This window comes from Corticium candelabrum, chromosome 3, assembly GCF_963422355.1.
Source record: "Corticium candelabrum chromosome 3, ooCorCand1.1, whole genome shotgun sequence".
NCBI lineage: Eukaryota > Metazoa > Porifera > Homoscleromorpha > Homosclerophorida > Plakinidae > Corticium > Corticium candelabrum.
This window is the reverse complement of record NC_085087.1, coordinates 2,465,204-2,483,987: the sequence shown is the minus strand read 5'-3', so window position 1 is coordinate 2,483,987 and position 18,784 is coordinate 2,465,204. Positions and strand designations below refer to the sequence as shown.

General features: G+C 39.7%; 1 protein-coding gene across 1 annotated transcript in view; it reads right to left on the bottom strand.

Annotated features, from left to right (window-relative positions):
• Nucleotides 1-18,784, bottom strand: part of LOC134177570 (dynein beta chain, ciliary-like) — a 54,552-nt gene that overhangs the window by 21,915 nt on the left and 13,853 nt on the right. Inside the window, exons 11-22 of the mRNA XM_062644347.1 lie at nt 17,616-17,698; nt 17,551-17,560; nt 17,404-17,472; nt 16,592-17,338; nt 15,662-16,123; nt 15,400-15,579; nt 15,237-15,332; nt 14,049-14,218; nt 11,891-12,053; nt 6,519-7,145; nt 5,165-5,226; nt 5,051-5,098 (exon numbers count right to left, since the gene is read on the bottom strand). Of these exons, the coding sequence (XP_062500331.1) occupies nt 5,051-5,098; nt 5,165-5,226; nt 6,519-7,145; nt 11,891-12,053; nt 14,049-14,218; nt 15,237-15,332; nt 15,400-15,579; nt 15,662-16,123; nt 16,592-17,338; nt 17,404-17,472; nt 17,551-17,560; nt 17,616-17,698 (2,717 nt within the window). The remainder of the gene's footprint in view (nt 1-5,050; nt 5,099-5,164; nt 5,227-6,518; nt 7,146-11,890; nt 12,054-14,048; nt 14,219-15,236; nt 15,333-15,399; nt 15,580-15,661; nt 16,124-16,591; nt 17,339-17,403; nt 17,473-17,550; nt 17,561-17,615; nt 17,699-18,784) is intronic.

Genomic DNA, 18,784 nt, shown 5'->3' with positions numbered 1-18,784 from the left:
TCTGTCGCATTCTGTGAATCAGCGTTTAGTCTACTCCTTCATACTAAAACGGCTTGTTTAATTACATTTAAATGTTCTCCTCTGCCATAAAGCTATCGTAATTTCAGTGGCAAATGTGGAAGAGCCAGGGAAACTTTCTATCATGGAATCCATAGGTTATTTTTAAGCACAGTGAGGGGCTATGTGTTGATCTCAGCATTAGGTGCTCTAATTTGGAGTGCGTGTTTCATTGGTCTGTGCAATACTACCGTATAACTGGTCATTTCTGCAATCCTAAATTTCTGTGATTAGAAAATTTAGACAAATGTCTTAATTAATTACTGCCCTTAAATTTCTGCGTTCTAGCCAGGAAGACAGTTACTGGTACACACATGTACCAGTACACGTGTGTATGCATGTGTCTGAACAGTGACTTCTTGAGACTCTGACGATAAGCCTAAATATCTGCAAATTCTATCTGTGCGTTCCATGACTTCTTTGCAAATTCACTGACCATGATCGCAAAAATAACCGGTTAAACAGTATATTTCAGGCAAGGAATACTGATTTACTACAGTCTGCTCAGACAATGCATTTCATAGATCTGGACCATGCAGAGCAATAAAATTGATATCCTACAGAAGCACATTAGAAGGATGAGCCACATATTAATCACTTCACGCACATCATATGCATGCATAACGTTCTTGAATGGGGTACATGTAGCCTTAAATGTTGACCTGCCAAATACTGCCTCTTTCAATGAACTCCCCTGTCCAAATTATGACTTTACATTTCTCAGGAAAGACAGAGCCATTTATTAGTAAGAGTCTTCTTATGTGTCTGCAAAAGAAATTTCTTGCTATTCAAGAAGTTTTTCGGAGTCAATCTTTATGACAAGCTGTTCCACAGTTCTTGACAATGCAATCATCTCCTCTGTAATGAGCTTCTGTGGTATAATACCTAGACATGCCCTCTTTCACTGTTGAAAGAATATGGCGTTAAGGAAAACGTATGCAAGTTGATTATTGTCTTACATAGTGATACTGGATGCGTCATGAGGACTACAGGTGTCAAGACAGATAAAGAAAACTGGAAACAAGCAAAACTCTTGCCTGACACCTGTCGTTACTCTAAATCCATGAAGTTCTCTCCTTAATTGATATAGGTGGTATTGAGATAGCATACAAAACTAAAGATGATTTACACATGAATTATTGATCTCGTGCAAATGACATACTGAGATTGGAAAGGACAGTATGCAAATGACTTAACCGTCATTGCAAGATCTCACTGTTGTCTACAACTAACTCTAAATGCTTTGCATAAAGCTTGTGTCAAGTGGGGTATGAATATTAGTGTACAAAGTTCTTAATGTGGGCAACTAGCAAGCTCACATCTCCATTGATGGCCATCACTTTACAAAACGTATGTGAGTTTGTTATCTGGGTAGTGTTGTTCACAAGTCTGGAGGATGTTGTGAAGAAATTGAAACTAGAATTGGTAAAGCCAGTACAGCATTCAATTATAGGCAAAAACAAGTGTTTTCCAATAGAAATTTTTCTAGAGCTATCAACTATAAGTTTTCTGAACTATTGTACTGCCATTGCTGTATGGCTGTCAGACTTGGCCCATGACTTAAGCAAACATTTGCAAGCCAAACACATTCACATGAGACCTATTAGGACGATTCTTGGTGTCTGGATGGCATCAATAACCAACACAGAAATCTGGCCACAGCAAAAGAAGATCCCATAAAATTGAAAATTGAAACACTACGACTTCAGTGGTTGGGACAAGTAAGAATGTCAACAACCGTCCCCAAAACAGCTTCTACGCAGTAGACTTCTTTATCATAAACGTCCAGCTTACGATATCCGACAACGCTGGGTTGATGTAATTGTTGCAGTGCAACTGAATTTTGCTCGCACATGCTGAATCAATGAAGGTAGACAGTGAAGGTGTGTCGCCTTCTAGAGATCTCTTGAAACAACATTATTTTTGTGCCTCTACTTGCACACATTTTTTCTGGAATGGTGTATTGGATCTCCACCAATCTAAACTGCCTATTCTTCACCTCGGACGATATGCAAGGAGCATGTCGCTTACCCACAACATCAAAAAGGCAAGGAATATTTTTAGTACGTCTGGGTCTTTCAGAAATACGCCTACCATCGTCATTTGCATGTCAAATAGTTGCCACATTCAGTATGCCTGTACCCGGAAACGGCAGCGATGTCTTTGAGACAAGACGTGACTTAGTCAGATACTGTAAATCCATAAATTTTCATACTCATAAATTTTAGTACTTCTGCCCATAAAGCAGTTCACACACATGTTATCTTAGTATGAGACCTCGGTACTGTACTGTAGCCAAATTCAAGTGCATCTATCTATAAATTTTAGTATTCATGTTGTTTTAGTACAATCATGTATCTGTACAAAAATTTATAAAATTTCATGAGTACAATACGGGAAACCAATTATCTGGCTGCACGTGGCTGCCAAGTTTCAGCTGCCCAGATAAATAACTTGAATGGAAAACTCCCTGCAAATTTCTCGGAATGGAATGCTTGGTTACATTTTCATTTGCTTTTAACGGGATCTCATGTGTATACATGTTATTTAGTTGCCACATTCAAGACACCTGATTTCTATAACAGCAGTAACGTCATCAAAGTGACGACGTCCAATGGGACTGTTCCAATAGCTGCAAGATAAGATTTGACTTGGTCACATATACCATGAACAAATTATCGGGTATGTTGGGTTGCTTTCCAAAGTGTCTATGCTAATATACCAACCAAATCTGGTCGGACAAGGAACGGGCAAGTCAGCTATAATAATAACTAGCCCACCATCCCATTTTCCACACAAGCAGATTAGATTATTAGCTGTTAGTAAATAAATTAATCATTGCATGCATTCACAAAGCATATCCCATTCACAGAATTGGCAGCCACTGACAAGATTTTCATTAAGTTAATTAATTTAACGTTGTATGGAAATTGATGTTGTTGCATGAGTATCCATATATATATATATATATATATATATATATATATATATATATATATCATTCACATGCATTTATACTCCGTTCTCAAGAATTAATTACCAGCCAGCCAGAATTCTCATCAAGAATGTCGTTCAGACTTATATCCCATTCAATCCCAACCTGAGAAATTAGCAAAGATCAAGTATCCTAATATAAGCGAATCTATTTGTTGAGTATCCCATTTCAAAAATTCCCGTTCATTGGATTATTGATAGTTAGCTTAGCTAATATCCGCGTACTTCGAAGACGTGCTAGCTGCAGTTGCAAAAAACAGGTGTATCAAACCTGGCATCTATTCGACGTGAATCCAGTTAGGACAAATATATGCCCAAGCAGCACAAACTTGGAGGTCATGTGCAGTTACATACCCACCCGGATAATCCGTTTCCAGTATGTATATCAAGTCACAACTCGCCATCAACTGAGTCTAGATATCGCCATTTCGATCACTTGGGTGTCGCCACTTCAAAGACGTTGCTGGAATCGCAGAGAATGCATGTATCGAAAGTGGCAGGAATTCAATTCGCCCACACGGCCAAACAAACGGTATGTTTTTTCAAGACCCGGACATATGCAAAAATATGTTGCGTCTTTTGATGTCGCTAACAATAATCGACACGCACCAAGAGCACTGTCCAAAGTCAAAAACGAGCAATTCAAATATGGTGGAGATCCGAAATGCCGTTCCAGAGATATTTGCCCACGAGCAGTAGCAGGGAAATCGCGTTGTCGCGGGAGAAGTCCAGAAGATGACGACAGCTTAACTTTCGACCTCTATGGATTCGACATGTGCGAGCTAGATTCAATGGTATTCGAACTCTTTGACCTGGAGATCCTCTCCTACATAAGAATACACACACACACACGCACGCGCGCGCGTGCACACACACACACACACACACACACAAAGACAGACAGCTTTCCTTTTAAATATATACATAACAGGAAGTTGATAAGATTACAGTGTATATGTACATCTCACTGTCAACCTTCTCATATTGTTATCATTGTATAAACAGATTTAATTTTTTTAGTTTCCTTAATGCCGTGGGCTTATTCTCCCATAACCAGACCCTCCCGCTGTCGTATTTCCTGCCTGAAAGTATGACACAAAACAGAGGTGTGGCTGTGCAAGAATACCTGCAGTCATGTCCACCTAGCAGGTGGCTCCTTGCAGCATGGTGCCTTTTCCAAATACTGCCTGGAAGACTGTAAACGACTGCGTAATCTTCTTGTGCAGACTACATGTATGCAACAACCCTTATACTGTATAAGATGAAACATTGGCAGGAATTATTTAGGCGGTTTGCTAAGAAATTGATGGAGAAAGCATATTGGCAAAAGTTATTTTGGCGGCTGGACATACAGTTATTACATAATTGATAAATGTGCAATATTCCTCACCCAGTAGATGGCCTCGTCATGAAGGAGTTTGCGATTGATAGCTGCATGCATTCGTGGCAAATCACATTTCCTAACTTACTGCAGCTGCATTGATGAAGAATTGTAGTCAACGAAAAGAACGTAACCAGAACTCTTCCTGTATTATTGATGTATTCACGACCACATTCTCATGTTTAACCTCAATGCTACACAAGGCATAGGCACATCAGAAGGCAAGGAGGGCTTACCATCTCAGAGCCTCATCCACACAATGTAAACCGCCTCGTCGCCATTATACGCCTGATCCACGTGAATGATAACGTCTACCTATTTCAGTGATCAAATTATTATCTAAATGGCAAATTTTACATTGGCTCTCACAAAAATCCACCAATCCGGCAAAAGAAGTTCCCGCAAATATTTCATCTTATACAATACATATTTGCTTGTAGTTCTAGATGTAGTAATATACTACAGCAAATACTCTTCAATAGTCACAACTCGGATAATACCTACCACACTTATCAAAATTTTCCCTGCACCCATTCCGGAGAGTAGAATTTTGCAAAGTTTCTAATTTGTTGGCTTCTGAAAATAATAAGAATTGTAATTGGCTTTTATTATGCTAACCTGACAACAGAGTGGATTTTCTTTAAGAGTTCTACCTCCTCCCTAAATCTATAACATAAACAATTACATAGTCCAAAATATTTCTCATTACATGTACTACTATATTAAACCTACCGCAATATAATATTGAAATCAATCACTGTAGTTTCAAGAAGTTCTTGCAGTTGCATCAAATCCTAAACCACAAAAAAACTTAGTTTGATCCGATAGCTGTACTCAAACAAGCCCGTTTGCAGATGTAACAACTGAATACTCTTACATCTAAATATATCTAAAGACTAAATGAGAACTGCCTGCCTGTGTTATCTGTTTGTTTGTCTGATTTCAAATTTCTCAGTATGCTAATTCTGATTCGGTCTGACATTGACTCGAGCGTGCCAACGCAATTAAGATCTAAAAACAAAGTGGTGTCTTCTGCCGAGTGTTCCTTGAACCTTGACAAATTTTGTAAGCACACAAGAACAGATAACACAGGCAGGCAGTTCTCATTATTTAGAACCTTCAATCACATCTATGATATCGAGCAAAAGGCAAAGAGTTGCTGAACCACAGGCAACTGTTTAATTTTGTGAAGTCATTGATACATGTTACCGAAAGGACACTATCATTGCACGTCACGTGTGCACATTAAATTTTAGTTCCATGTTGGTCAAACTCAAACCTGGACCAGCAAATCCAAGCATAAGAAATTAATTTGTCTGGCCTCAAGTTGCAAGTTTGATCTCTGTCAAATCTGTCCTGTCTTCTGCCAAATCTGCATTGATCCAGAAGTGTACAGCTACTGCATTGTGTTTCCTCAGCAGAGTCACTAAGGGGCAAAATCTGCAAAACATTACTTAAAACCTCTAAAATATGCCGATTTCTATTTCTTTCCAAAGACATAGCCAATAACTGCCGTGTACAACCTGCCTGTTTTCTGCTACTTAAGTAGCATGGTTAATTAACTTAATTAAGGCATAAAGTAACAGCGTTCAAGAGTATCAGGGTTCTAACCAGGATTTTAGAAGAAGTAATGGTATGGGCGTGACACTTGAGTCTGGTATGTACGTGTTTGTGCACATTTCTAACATAAAAATTAAATTACCACTGGTTTGGGAGAGTAGCCTCTACAATCATACTGAGTAGCAGACTGATAGTGGTGTATACATTACATTCTTAAATAATGAAGCTGTTTCTCACTACCAATACAATGTTAAAGATATAACTGCATGTTTGCAGATTAGTGTACAGTAGCTAGTCCATTCGTAGCCAGTATTGGAGGCGTAACGAGTCGCTACACTTAAAATGCATGGCTAGAACCCTACGCATGTTCAACTGCACATGACATATCACATTTCCAAGATGCCAGTAAAGTAACGTACAAAACAGAGAAGCACACAGACATACAAACAGCATAAAGTCAAACAGAATGACTCATATATAAGTACATGTATGCATGTCACAGTGCTTGATATATTCTGTTACTTGCCTGAGCTTCATATTCTATTGCCTTCAGTTTGTGGTCAAAGTCTCTAATCGATTTGTCAGTATATTCAATGACAAAACCAGAAACAAATGCTGAACATCGAGAGAAGTCTTCATGTAGCTGTTGGCATGACTGACCAAAGTCTTCCAAGTGTTGACTATGTGACATGTATAAAGCTTGAATGCAAGGTCTCATTTTCTGCTTGGCAAGAGTAACTTTCTTCTTTAAAATAGACCAACGTCGAGGACATGACATAAAGAAACGATTTTTATCATCAGGCAGGATATGACCAAGTCTATTCAGCAACAAGACTGTTCGATGCATAGCTCCAAACTTGGTATCCACTTCCACCTGCTGCATCTTTATTGTATTAAAGAGCCGCATACATTGCATGACAGCTGATGTGTCTGATTCTTCTCCAGAAATAGCGCCAATTTTAGGCTCAACAGAATCCATAAAAGACTCAAGATTAATCAGCATAGAAATCACCTGCTCCTTTAGATACTGAATGTAGAAATCCATACTCTTGGTTGCATATGCACATAAAACTTGCTTCAACTTCAGCAAATCCAGTCTCACCCAACCAATATCAATAACATCACACTGAGAGGATATTGCATCATATGCTCCCTAAAAACAAAAACACTTTGTCTGGGTTTTATTTCCCATTTGCTTTAATCCATTCTAAAACAGTACAAAAAATCAGAGAACAAACTGCATGACTGGCAAACAGAACAGTACACACATTATGACTGGCAGTTACAAGATACTATTAATCGTTGTTAATTTCTATGCTCGCTCTGTCTGCCTGTAAAAAAAGGAATACATGTATCCACCACATATGACATTGGACGATGACACAGCAACCACAGCTCTCCCTCCCTCCCTCCCTCCCTCCCTCCCTCCCTCCCTCCCTCCCTCCCTCCCTCCCTCTCTCTCTCTCTCTCTCTCTCTCTCTCTCTCTCACACACACACACACACACACACACACACACACACACACAAACACACCATCCCCATTCCATCCATTTGCTGCTTGTGCTCCATGACTAACATGAGGCAGAGGAAGGTGATTTCCCAACGTGTGCTAATGCAATGCCTATAACTAGAAGTAGTGAACTTTGCTCTTTGTAGGAATTTCTAGCATGGTGTTGCATCTAGATATTGTCTAGACAATGGAACGTGTCCTCTTGTCTAATGAAATCACCTGCGGAAGAACTCATACAATACTTACATTGTCTGTTGAAATTTGGTTCATTTTTCTGTGGTTGTAAATGCTATCTCTTCAAGAGAAAGAAGTAACTATTGCTGATTGTAGAACGTGAAGCTTCAACTTATAACTTAACTATGACATCTATAAGCTAGCACACCCACCTGCTCACGTCTGATTGTTTGCATTTTGAGATCAGCAAAAACGTACAGGCGATCAGACATACAGATGTACAGTGACTTAAAAAACTGCACGAATCCCCTGCTGTCCGGCTGACGAAAGGAGAACGGCAGCAACAAGCGACAGAATTTGAATCCATCAAAAGCAACACTTTGCTTGCCGTTTGCATTCAATGAGCCTTTATGAATATGTGCTAGTCTTGCATCCGCTATGGAAAAATAAGGAGATTGTAATAGAACGATTCACAGGCCCTCAAAACTACAACTACTTCCACAGCTGCATGTTGCCCCCACGACACTGCTGCATGCAATAAGGCAAACCACATGATCAAGTATGAGATTTCGATGTTGCTCATTGGTTGAAGACTAAACTACCATCAAAGTGCACAGGTTAGTAATCGTCCTCCTCTGACCATGAGGGTACAGGAGATGTAGGCCAAAAAACATCTAGTCTACACTGCTCAAGGTCTGTCTCGACAAAAACACTGGCGATTATAGAGACCGTGTTGTTTGAAAAGCTGATGACAAAACTGACAAGGAATCCTTAAAGTGACAGAATGACAACATTGGTGACTAATCAAACCTGCCTTGTTAAATGCCTGAAATGAGCAGCCAGGCTGGTTACAGTGCAGAAGACTCACAGACTTTACGAGTCGTTGTTTCACGCCGTCATTTTCTGTCATCCCTGAAGCTCTTCTCTTTGTCTTCTGCTTCCTTGTGGAAATGCTCTGCACTACGTTTGATGATGGAGCGCCAAGAGTTGCACTCTTCAGCTTTCTCCTTCCAGGATTACAACAAGTTATACTGTTTGAGATCACCAGTACAACATCATTCCAACGACGCTTCTGTCCACCAACATTGGTCTTCAACCAAAAGGGGCAAACACAAGAAGCTGCTTGGGTAGCAATCATTAAACATCCTTGAGAGATGTCCAAGAAAACAAAGACAAAATTGAAAGAGAATCGATGAGGTCCTTTGCTGTTTGGCTATTTTGCGTGAATCGTAGAGTGATGCTTCTGCTCGCTGACCTAGATCCCCAATATAATTTGAAGGAAACGAATCAAAAAGGACTTAAGACGACGAACATGAGGATCAAGGAGGACGAAGCACTCGAGACCATACAGCGAGGTTGGCAGGATCACGCTGTCCAAAAGATGAATCTTGGTGCTGGTCTTGATCTTATGTTGATACCACAAGATCCAGAAGAGTGACTGGAAGGCATGTGAGGCTTTACTGATCTGGAGTATGCCAACGATATGGTTCTTCTCTCTGAAAATTGGCTTGACTTCACCGCAATGCTAGATTTCCTATAAAACTGCTGTAAGAAACTGGGTCTTGCTATTAGTTGCAAAAAGACAAAAACCTTAGAAGTTCTGCAATTTCAGAGCTCACACATTCAAACTCCTGTATCCATCCACCTCGTGCCAGAAAATGAGACTATTAAAGTAGTCTTTCATTGCCAGTACTTGGGCAGCATTGTTCAAAATGATTGTGGATTGGACACACACACACACACACACACACACACACACACACACACACACACACACACACACACACACACACACACACACACAAACACACACACACACACACACACACACACACACACACACACACACACACACACACACACACACACACACCAGTAACACGATACCTACAAAGTCGAAACTGACATTAAACGTTAACTGAAATAAAAAATAAAAAATTCTTTTACGTTGGGAATTGATAGTTCTAGTTGCATACATGACAGTAAAATAGTTTTAGATTTTAAGTTAAGTCTTCGCTGAGATATAGCAGGTCAAAGATGCTTCCGGTTCTTCAAGTTCCAGTAACGCATTATAACGGGCATGGTGTAGTGTCACGTCACAGAGGGGAGACGCGTGTGCATCTGTATAGTCAGCCGCCTGTAAAAATGACTACATCTTCATATCCATGGCAACACTGCTAGGGCAGAGGTGACGGCAGCAACAGCTATTCTTCTGAAGAGCCCTCTGGAGGTTTTTATGTGATGATAATGTTCGGTCATATCATGAATCGCAAGATGAAGAAGATCTGCTGAGAGCCATTAGAGTGATTAGACCACACAGGTTCGAGTTCAGCGACAGTGTCTCTGAAGCTTTGAGATCACCTGCTGCCTTGGAAGAGAACGAGGAAGAGAACAGGCTACCCGATAGCTTGTCACAATCGTAAGTAGAAGTAGGAGTAGCAAACGCAATCAATGCACATCCGGGTAAGTAAACAACCAGTGCAGCTGTGGTCGTTGTGAGATGATGGATACGTACTCGTGTGGAGTGCGTGTGCTGTCAAAACATATTTGAGGTTGTCTCAAATAATGACGCAACAATAATGTTGAATACTAGCGCCAATAGAGAACAGTATACCGGTGAGATCATGCAAAACTCTAGCTATTGCGGTGATAAAAAGAACAAAATGAGTTGAAGTTCATATGTTGAATTCACGTTGACACAAGGTTTGCCTTCACTGTACAGTATACTATGATACGACTGCATTCACTACACATGATGATCAAGCACATAAAAACACAAGTCTGGATATAGTCATCAAGAGTCTGACCTCTCCTAGCCATTTGCAGTACTTTCAGTCCTGCACGACAGTCTTCCTTACCCTCCCGCTTCTCAAATACGGCTCTCCTTTTCTTTTGCGAAGGTTCCAGAGTACTGCGATCTTGAAGTGGAAGGCAGGTAGATGGAAAATGGTGGTCTCAATTTCGCTCTTCTACAACCCAGACCAAGCTCTTGAAATAGACCTGGCTGTCCGTGTCTCAAAGCAATCAGGCTAAAATTGGCTACTAAATACTCCTTCCACTCAGTGGGACATGCTGCACTCAGTAGTAGTCGCCCGGACGACACAAACGTCTCTGCAATTGTCCTCCTTATTTGTGATTCCCACTCTTTCTTAACTTGGGAATCTTCGGAAATCAAAACACGATTACGTTATGACTTGCGTGAATTGGTGCATCTTGCAGCCACGCAACACCGAACCATTCTTTTGCCACATATTCCTTTGTTTCAATACACACTAGTGTGTAGTCTCCCCTCCATGACATCACACTACATACACTACACCCGTTATAACACGTTACCAGAACTTTAAGAACCAGAAGCAAGTTTGATCAGCTATATCTCAGCGAAGACTTAACTCAAAAATCTAAAACAATTCTTCCTGTCATGCATGCAACTAGAACTATCAATCTTTAACATAAAACAATTTTTCATTTACGCGTTGCAGTTACCCTTTAAATGCTATGAAAAAAGGTTGTGAACTTATATATATATAGTACCAATTGTAGTCCAAACCAGTAACCAACACTTGAAAAAATGACAATGTAGACTCACGTCAGTAACTTCCAACGATATGCTTTACTTAAGTACCTAACAGAATCCAAGAGCTGAAGACTATAATAATATTATTCTAGGGACAATAGTACACACACCAACCTTCCCACAAAATTCAGTAACTAGTTGTTTCCTGTATTTTAGCCAAAGGTAAGCATTCACACGCCTGCGTGCAAACCATATTTCTTTGCCAACATGTGTTTCAAAATCTAAATTTAGTTTTACTTTACATAGTATACCATAACAATATTCTACAAGAATCACCCTCTTTGTCCAAATTTTTCATGAACAAATGCTAATGTAACGAGAAACTGACAACAAAGATATCATATCTAAAACAAGATCTTGTAACAACACAGTAAAACAGACAAGTAAAGCCACATAGCCACCAATTATCTCTCATACTGTTAGTGTGAGTTGCAGTTAAACTAAGTAAAATAAGACATGCACACTTCAAAGAGTACATTCTAGACATACATATATTTGTATATATATTTCTACGGCCCCTGATTGCCCTATGATGTTACAGTACTTACGACTAAACACTCAAAGGCAGTTTTATATATTGCATACTTGACAGAAACAAGTGTAATTAGACCAAATAGATCATAGTGAAATGCTGACCTGGTAATCAGAAAGCTTAGCTTCAAAGTCATCCAGGGTTGGCATCTTCTGCTCATCATATTCTGTTGCCTTCAATTGAAAAGTTGTTACTGCTTTTTGCAAGAACTGTTTCTCAGCTAAACCAAGCACTCCAGCTGATTCCAGGCTAGATTGCTGTCGAATGCTGTAACAAACAAAATTAGACCTGCTGTACTTTTTTTGCACCTGAGAAACAGGAACATTAATAAGCAAGCAAACAGTAACACTCCCAAGACAAAACAAAAACAAGTAGCTTGCTGATAAATCTCTTGTAATCAAGAAACCCAAATACTGTATACACTGACAAGACTAACTGGGACCGGCCAGACTGTTTGAATAATGTGAATTGTTAAACAAGGCAGCACACGTTTCCACTGCACCTTTACCAGTAAAAGCAAGCCAGCTACGTGTGACTTATTATCATGTAATAAACATAGATGCCATAGCAAATTCCTTTGTGTGTGCTCTTGTCTAAAAAATGGCATTAGAGCTATTCTTTGGAACAATTGTTAGTCTAGAAAGTGAGCAGTGCTACTGCTCATGATGCTGACTCCTGTGCTGCAGTCTTGTGCTAGAGCAAGATCAATGTGTGCTTTGGAAAGGCTGTGAGTAGACTTTCTTGCATGAGTCTATCACAGCTTGGATTTCTTTTTAGATCTAGCCACTAGTGGGAGCATGTTGTCTCACGTGACCAGTGCTTTGCAGAATCAAATTACTACAGCATACTTAGAGAATGTACGTTTGCTTGAGTACTTGTTTATCATTGTTCTTTACCTTTCGACGTCAAACATCTAGAATGCTGTCTAGCGTGTAAGTGCTACAGAAGACGCTCCTAGTTTTCATATCCGGGATTGTAACCTTCAACTAAATAAGCAGCAAATGAAAGTGAGCAGGCTAAATAGAGAAATAAAAATGTTCTCTGTAGCACATGCTAGACAGTGCTCTGAATATTTCTTTCAGATATTAAAGAACAATGATAAACAATTACTCCAGCAAAGATCGTTCTCTAGGTAAGCTGTAATAGTGCAGAATTCTGCTAAAAGTCTGAGGAAAAAGACTCTAGCAACACCATGTTACTTAAAGCAAAACCATTGTCAGAAAGAAGGCAGATCTTCATAATATCTTTACATTCTGATTCACATTCGACGTTCTCGATATATCCCTAGCAGTCGTCCTAACATACTAATTCGTTCTCAGTGGGCGGAGCCTAGTTCTCCAGGGCGGAGCCTACTTCTCCAGAAAGCAAAGAGCTGGCACTTGGGCATTGCATACCACAGAGAGATCTACTGATACAAGCTAAGTTCATTTCTGTTGGACTTCCTTTTAAACATGAATATATGGGTATAAGAAAGTCACCTGATTCACAGAGTACTATAAAGTACTCTATGAAATTCAAGTGTGACCACTGCAGCACAAAGACTAAAAAGCTCTTGGTAAAGACAAACTACTGTTGCCACTAGTTTTGTTTACTGTGCCAAGTGTATGTTGTCTTTGTTACATAGATTGCAGAGAAATGCAAGGGAGAACGTGGCTCTTGGATTTGCTTTTAATCATGACAATTGTTTGTTTCAAGTTGTTTCTGTTCTTGTGTCTTGTGTTTGAATGGTGCAGTGGGTGTAATCATGCCTCTGTCTGTTCTTAAAACTGCTTGTACGTTGCTCCTTCCATTCTGGATATTATGCTGCTACTGTCATAACAATGACAGAGGACCTGTAATAGCGTCCTAACTAGAAAATGTATTTATAGCAAGTCACCAAGAATAGAGTGGGTTGACTGTAAATGAAGTGGGAATATCTATTATTACCAAATTTGTTAGTGGTCAGTGCAAAGTCCCCACAATATAAATCATGTATGTTCTGTACATAACAGTCTGTCAGTGGTCATACGCTAAAGTGCAGCTTCCCAGGAAAACAGCTGTAGGGTAGAATGAAATGTTGCATTGAGAGATGCACTAGATAAAAATTGAAATGTCTACACTATACCTAAAGTCATATGTCTAAAACATGTGTAAGCTAGTGCTCACTATTGAGTACAGTCAACATTTTCAGCACATTTTATGTGAAGAGAAGCGTATCCAAATCAGCATATTGTAAAAATGACAAAAAATTGAGTGACTACAAGCAATTAATTATTGACTAACCTTGGGTGAGATGATTTGGCTGAGTGAACAGAAGCCCTTGACCTCATTGCTTCAGCTCCAGAAATCGGCCTTGGGTCTTGCATTACAGAGCCATGAAGAAAATTTCTAAATGACTCCTTGAAATCTTCACTCCAAAGAAAGCGATAAGGTTCAAACACCTCGATGTATCTCTAAAAATGACATAAGTGAAATACATTACAATACTCCAGCAGATTATAAGGTGCTTCACAAGACATGGCAGCAAAGTCACTTAGAGAGTAATAGTCCAAAACAAACATTGATCATTAGCCCAACACCAATGTTGAACTATGCTGTATTCCAATTGGCTGTCCGTTTGTCTAGCGGGAACGCTTGGGTTAACTACCAAAGCAATCTCGAAATGGTGATAAAGCAGAGAAACTGTATTCCACAACTAAACAAGAAAATCTACACTATCAGGTAGCCCTCTCCGGAAACTTGAAATTCAGACTAAACATGTCATATTGAAATAGATAATGATTGTACAGTTCGAAAAGTAACGTAGCCTTCAGAGAAGGAGTTAAGCGGGGTCTGAGCATGTGGCAGAGACAGTCCATACATGGCAGATTGGATTGTTTGGAAGAGGACTCACAAAAATAAGAAGACTACAGATGTTATTCATTCATGCATAAATCAATTCATGCCAAAAACAAACTTGCAAGAACTTTACTGTGGATTTCTTACTGAAATCGGTTAAGTTCTGATTGTAGCTACAATAACTTGTTTGCTGTCAGTTACAAGACACCAAAGTTGTGTAAATCTTTTATGTAGTGTGTCGTTTGTTAGCTTTTTGATGTATTTCCTTGTTTGCTTGTCTGCTTGTTAACTGCCCTAAATGGGAGCTGCACCAGAATCTAATGTGTAAGAAATATATTATTCAACGCTATTATTGAATTTGTCATACTGTTCATATTAGCTGTCCAAGAGAAATGTCTATGTAATATCATTAACTTATCAAACTTCTGACTTTGTAACTTTGTTAATCAAAAGCTACATATCTAACAACATTAACACTGATCTGAAATCAGATGCACAGCACAGTCAACTATGACCATAGCTGCACGGCTCAAGCCCCAAGTGTAGAACCCAAAGGGTAGTGGTAGTGGTACATCTACACAGCTGGACCTTTTACATCCAAAACAACCAACAGAAAAATCATCTCTGACTTACTCTGCACTGATCCACAATTATCTCTGACAAATACCGAATTTGGTCAGTATACGTACAAATGTCATTGTCATGTGCAAGAGATTCACAATAATCAACCTAGTATATTACAAAATATAACATAGAGGCACTTCATGCACATGATTCTAATAACCAATTAACTTACTTGACAACTAAAAGGAGCAACCAAGTGTGATAGATCAAGAAATGAGTCCAACCACTGATCTATTTTCTCAGGAATACTTGTATTATATCCATCTTGAAGCAAGGCAGGATCAAACCGTGGCTCACTACCTTCCAAAATCATATACACAACAACAAAAGGTACGATTGGTTTATCTTCCACCTAACCAAACAAGAATTAGTAATATCATATCAAACAGAAACACAAAATCAGCAAGAATTGAAAAACATTTAAACAAGCTAACTTGTTCATCCTCTGACAAATTCATCACTTTCCAGAGTGAACGAAGTGCAGCTATCACTGTATTCTTCAAACCATTTACAACTAGCTGGTCCATTTGAAGCAGAAATTTCTGCCACACTTGTGATCCTTCGCTGACTTGAAGCGAGTGAATCAACTTGTCTACAAGTAAGTGTAATCTTTGTCCAGATTGAGTTATGAGAGCTTGTCGTCCTTTTAAGTACACTTTATGCTCATCTTCAATAGTTTCGATTGATCGAGGGAACACTGTCCGGCCTTCAGCTGTAGGCTCTGAGAATACATCACCTGACCAAGTACTGATAACACTCTGCATCTGTTCCTTGCAAAATTTTACAGCACTAAAACTGACATGCATATCAGCGCAAATCAAGGCATTTGCGCCCTCAATGAAGTCTGCCAAATCAGGACTCATCCAAGTGACATTATGTGTGCCATTTTCAACAATCTGAAATTCATATAATACGTACTATGAAAAATGCTATAAATTGTTTGCAAGTACAACTACATTATTGACAAGTAAAATGGTACTGCAATGTCTCCAAGCTAGGTACAACCTTGTTGTAACCCTGTACCATTCACTTGTCAGTAAGTTACTCAGTCATTCATCTATGGCGTAGCTAAATAGTCAGTTCACTGCTGCTACATTCAATTGAGGGAGCGTTCAATTGGGCTCTGTGTGCACGCTCCTCTTCCAATTTCTACAGCACTGCCACTATAGTCAAAAAAGCCAACTCTACCAACTCTGATGCTGGTTGGAAGAGCACGCCCCTCTTTCAACCTCTAACAGCTCTGCACTGGAAGTAGTTGGAAGAGGGGCGTGGCTGAAAGAGCCCAATCGAATGCGCCCTAAATGATCAATCTCGTTTTAATAAATCAGACAGCATAAAGCCTAAATTAATCAAGACACACTAACCATTTTTATCTTGAACAGCTTGGATTCAAATAATTGCCCTTCAGTTTCTGTAATTCCAGTGATAATCTCGTTGTATTTATATGCAATTTCTTCAAGCTTTACAGCAGTTGCTTGTAGCTGTGATGCATTTATACCAGTTACAAGAGACTCCAAGTCTTCTGAAAGTAATAGATCTGAAAAGTACTCTACTTCTCGAAGAACAACCAACAGATGAGAATCTAAATTAACTTCCAACTGACAAAATTGATTAGAGCTTCCTGATGAAAAAGATTTCTTCCACAATGGTTCATTTAGCTTGTCTTTCAATAATTGACATGGTATGTTACGTACCCATTTGTCTACTGTATGAGTTTCACACTGGGCTATTTTCTCCAATAATTCAGCTTGAAGCTGCCTTAATCTTTTACCATTGTCATTTTCCAGCAATGAAGAAGATACAGCTGCTACTTGTTCGACTGCTTCTAACATTCTCTGCCTCAATCCAGACAGCCACATGACCATTCCAGATGCTGGAGGTAAATGACGTGCCAGTGAACATGCTGTGTTCAAGTGAAAAGTCTCTGCCAGATGTTCTAGCTCAGTAACACTGCTTGCTACAAGGCATGAGTATTCTGTGTGAAGACTAACAAGTACAACTTCCCGACCACTAATCCCATGGAAGATTCGTAGTACCCGCATTTTACTGCCTGTTGTTGGGCATAACATTAAGCTTTCCTTCAACACAGAAGCAAGTTGCTGATCAAATGTCTATGCAAAGATCCAAACAAAAAGGCTCAATAAACTGTTAAGAAATGTGTCAATACACAACTTACTTTTACAGCTAAACGAAACGAGAAATACTGCTGTTCAAATCCCGATTGTTCATCGATGTCAAAAGCTATCTATTAGAAGAAGAAACAGAAATTCTGTCAGACCAAAAAACATGTTGCATAAACTCTAGCTCCTCAGATTACCATTACCAGTATCTCTCTACTTGTACACCAGATAATGCATTAAAATGGTAAGTTTACCATTGTAAACAAACCTGATGGCAGCACCATAGGCAGCAAGAAATGTCATAAAATTGTCAACATGATGCATAAACACTCTGAACAAAGATGTACCAAACTAAAAATATGTTAATGGTATGCCTACATGTATTGGTTAATTGTGAGCGCTTTCACACACAGGGTTAACTTGGGTTAAATTTTTGGGTTAGACTCTAATTACCCCAGTGGTGTGAACATGAGTTTAGTAAACCCAAGTAAACCCAGGTTAAGACTGAGGCTAAGCGAGGATTAAGTTAACCCTGGCTCCGAGTACGATTAAACCGGGTTAAAGCGGGGTAGAGTGGAGTTAAACGAAGACACGTCCTAATATAATAATAATAATAATAATAATAATAATAATAATAATAATAATAAATGACAAGACTGACCAGACCAACAATTACCGGCCTATCACGTGTCTGTCTGTCTTCTATAAGACCCTCACCTCAGTCATCAGGCAGAGGATTGCAGGGCATTTGGATCAGAGAAACCTCATGGCTCCGGAGCAGAAGGGTTGTCGACAGGGATCTTTTGGTGCAAAGGATCAGCTGTTGATCAACAAGCTGCTTACCGAAGACTGTAGGACCAGGCACAAGAGCTTGAGCATGGCTTGGGTGGACTACCAGAAAGCCTATGACAGCGTGCCACACAGTTGGTTGCTCCAATGCCTTCAGCTCCATAAGATCAGTCCAGTCTTGTGCGGGTTCCTGTCACGTGTGATAAAGAGTTGGAGGACATCGATGGTGCTTTCTTGTGGGAATAGTACTATCAAGACAAGGCTTATGCAGATCAGGAAGGGTATTTCCAAGGTGACTCACTTTCTCCACTTCTCTTCTGTATGGCTCTCAGTCCTCTGAGCAAGGAGCTGAACAGAACCGGTTACGGCTACCGGATGACCACTGGGCATGGTCAGACTGCCAAACGTCAGCTTATCGGTCATCTACTTTACATGGATGATCTGAAGCTGTATGGCAGAAACTCTGATCAGTTGGACGGGTTGTTGCACACGGTTCGTACCTTCTCTGATGACATCCAGATGAAGTTTGGTCTGGACAAATGTGCTGTTGCACACTTTGTCAACGGCAGGCTATCTGGACACAACTCTTGAGTGACGGTAGAAAAAACAAACACCATCACCTGTCTGGAACCGGGTCAAGTCTACAAG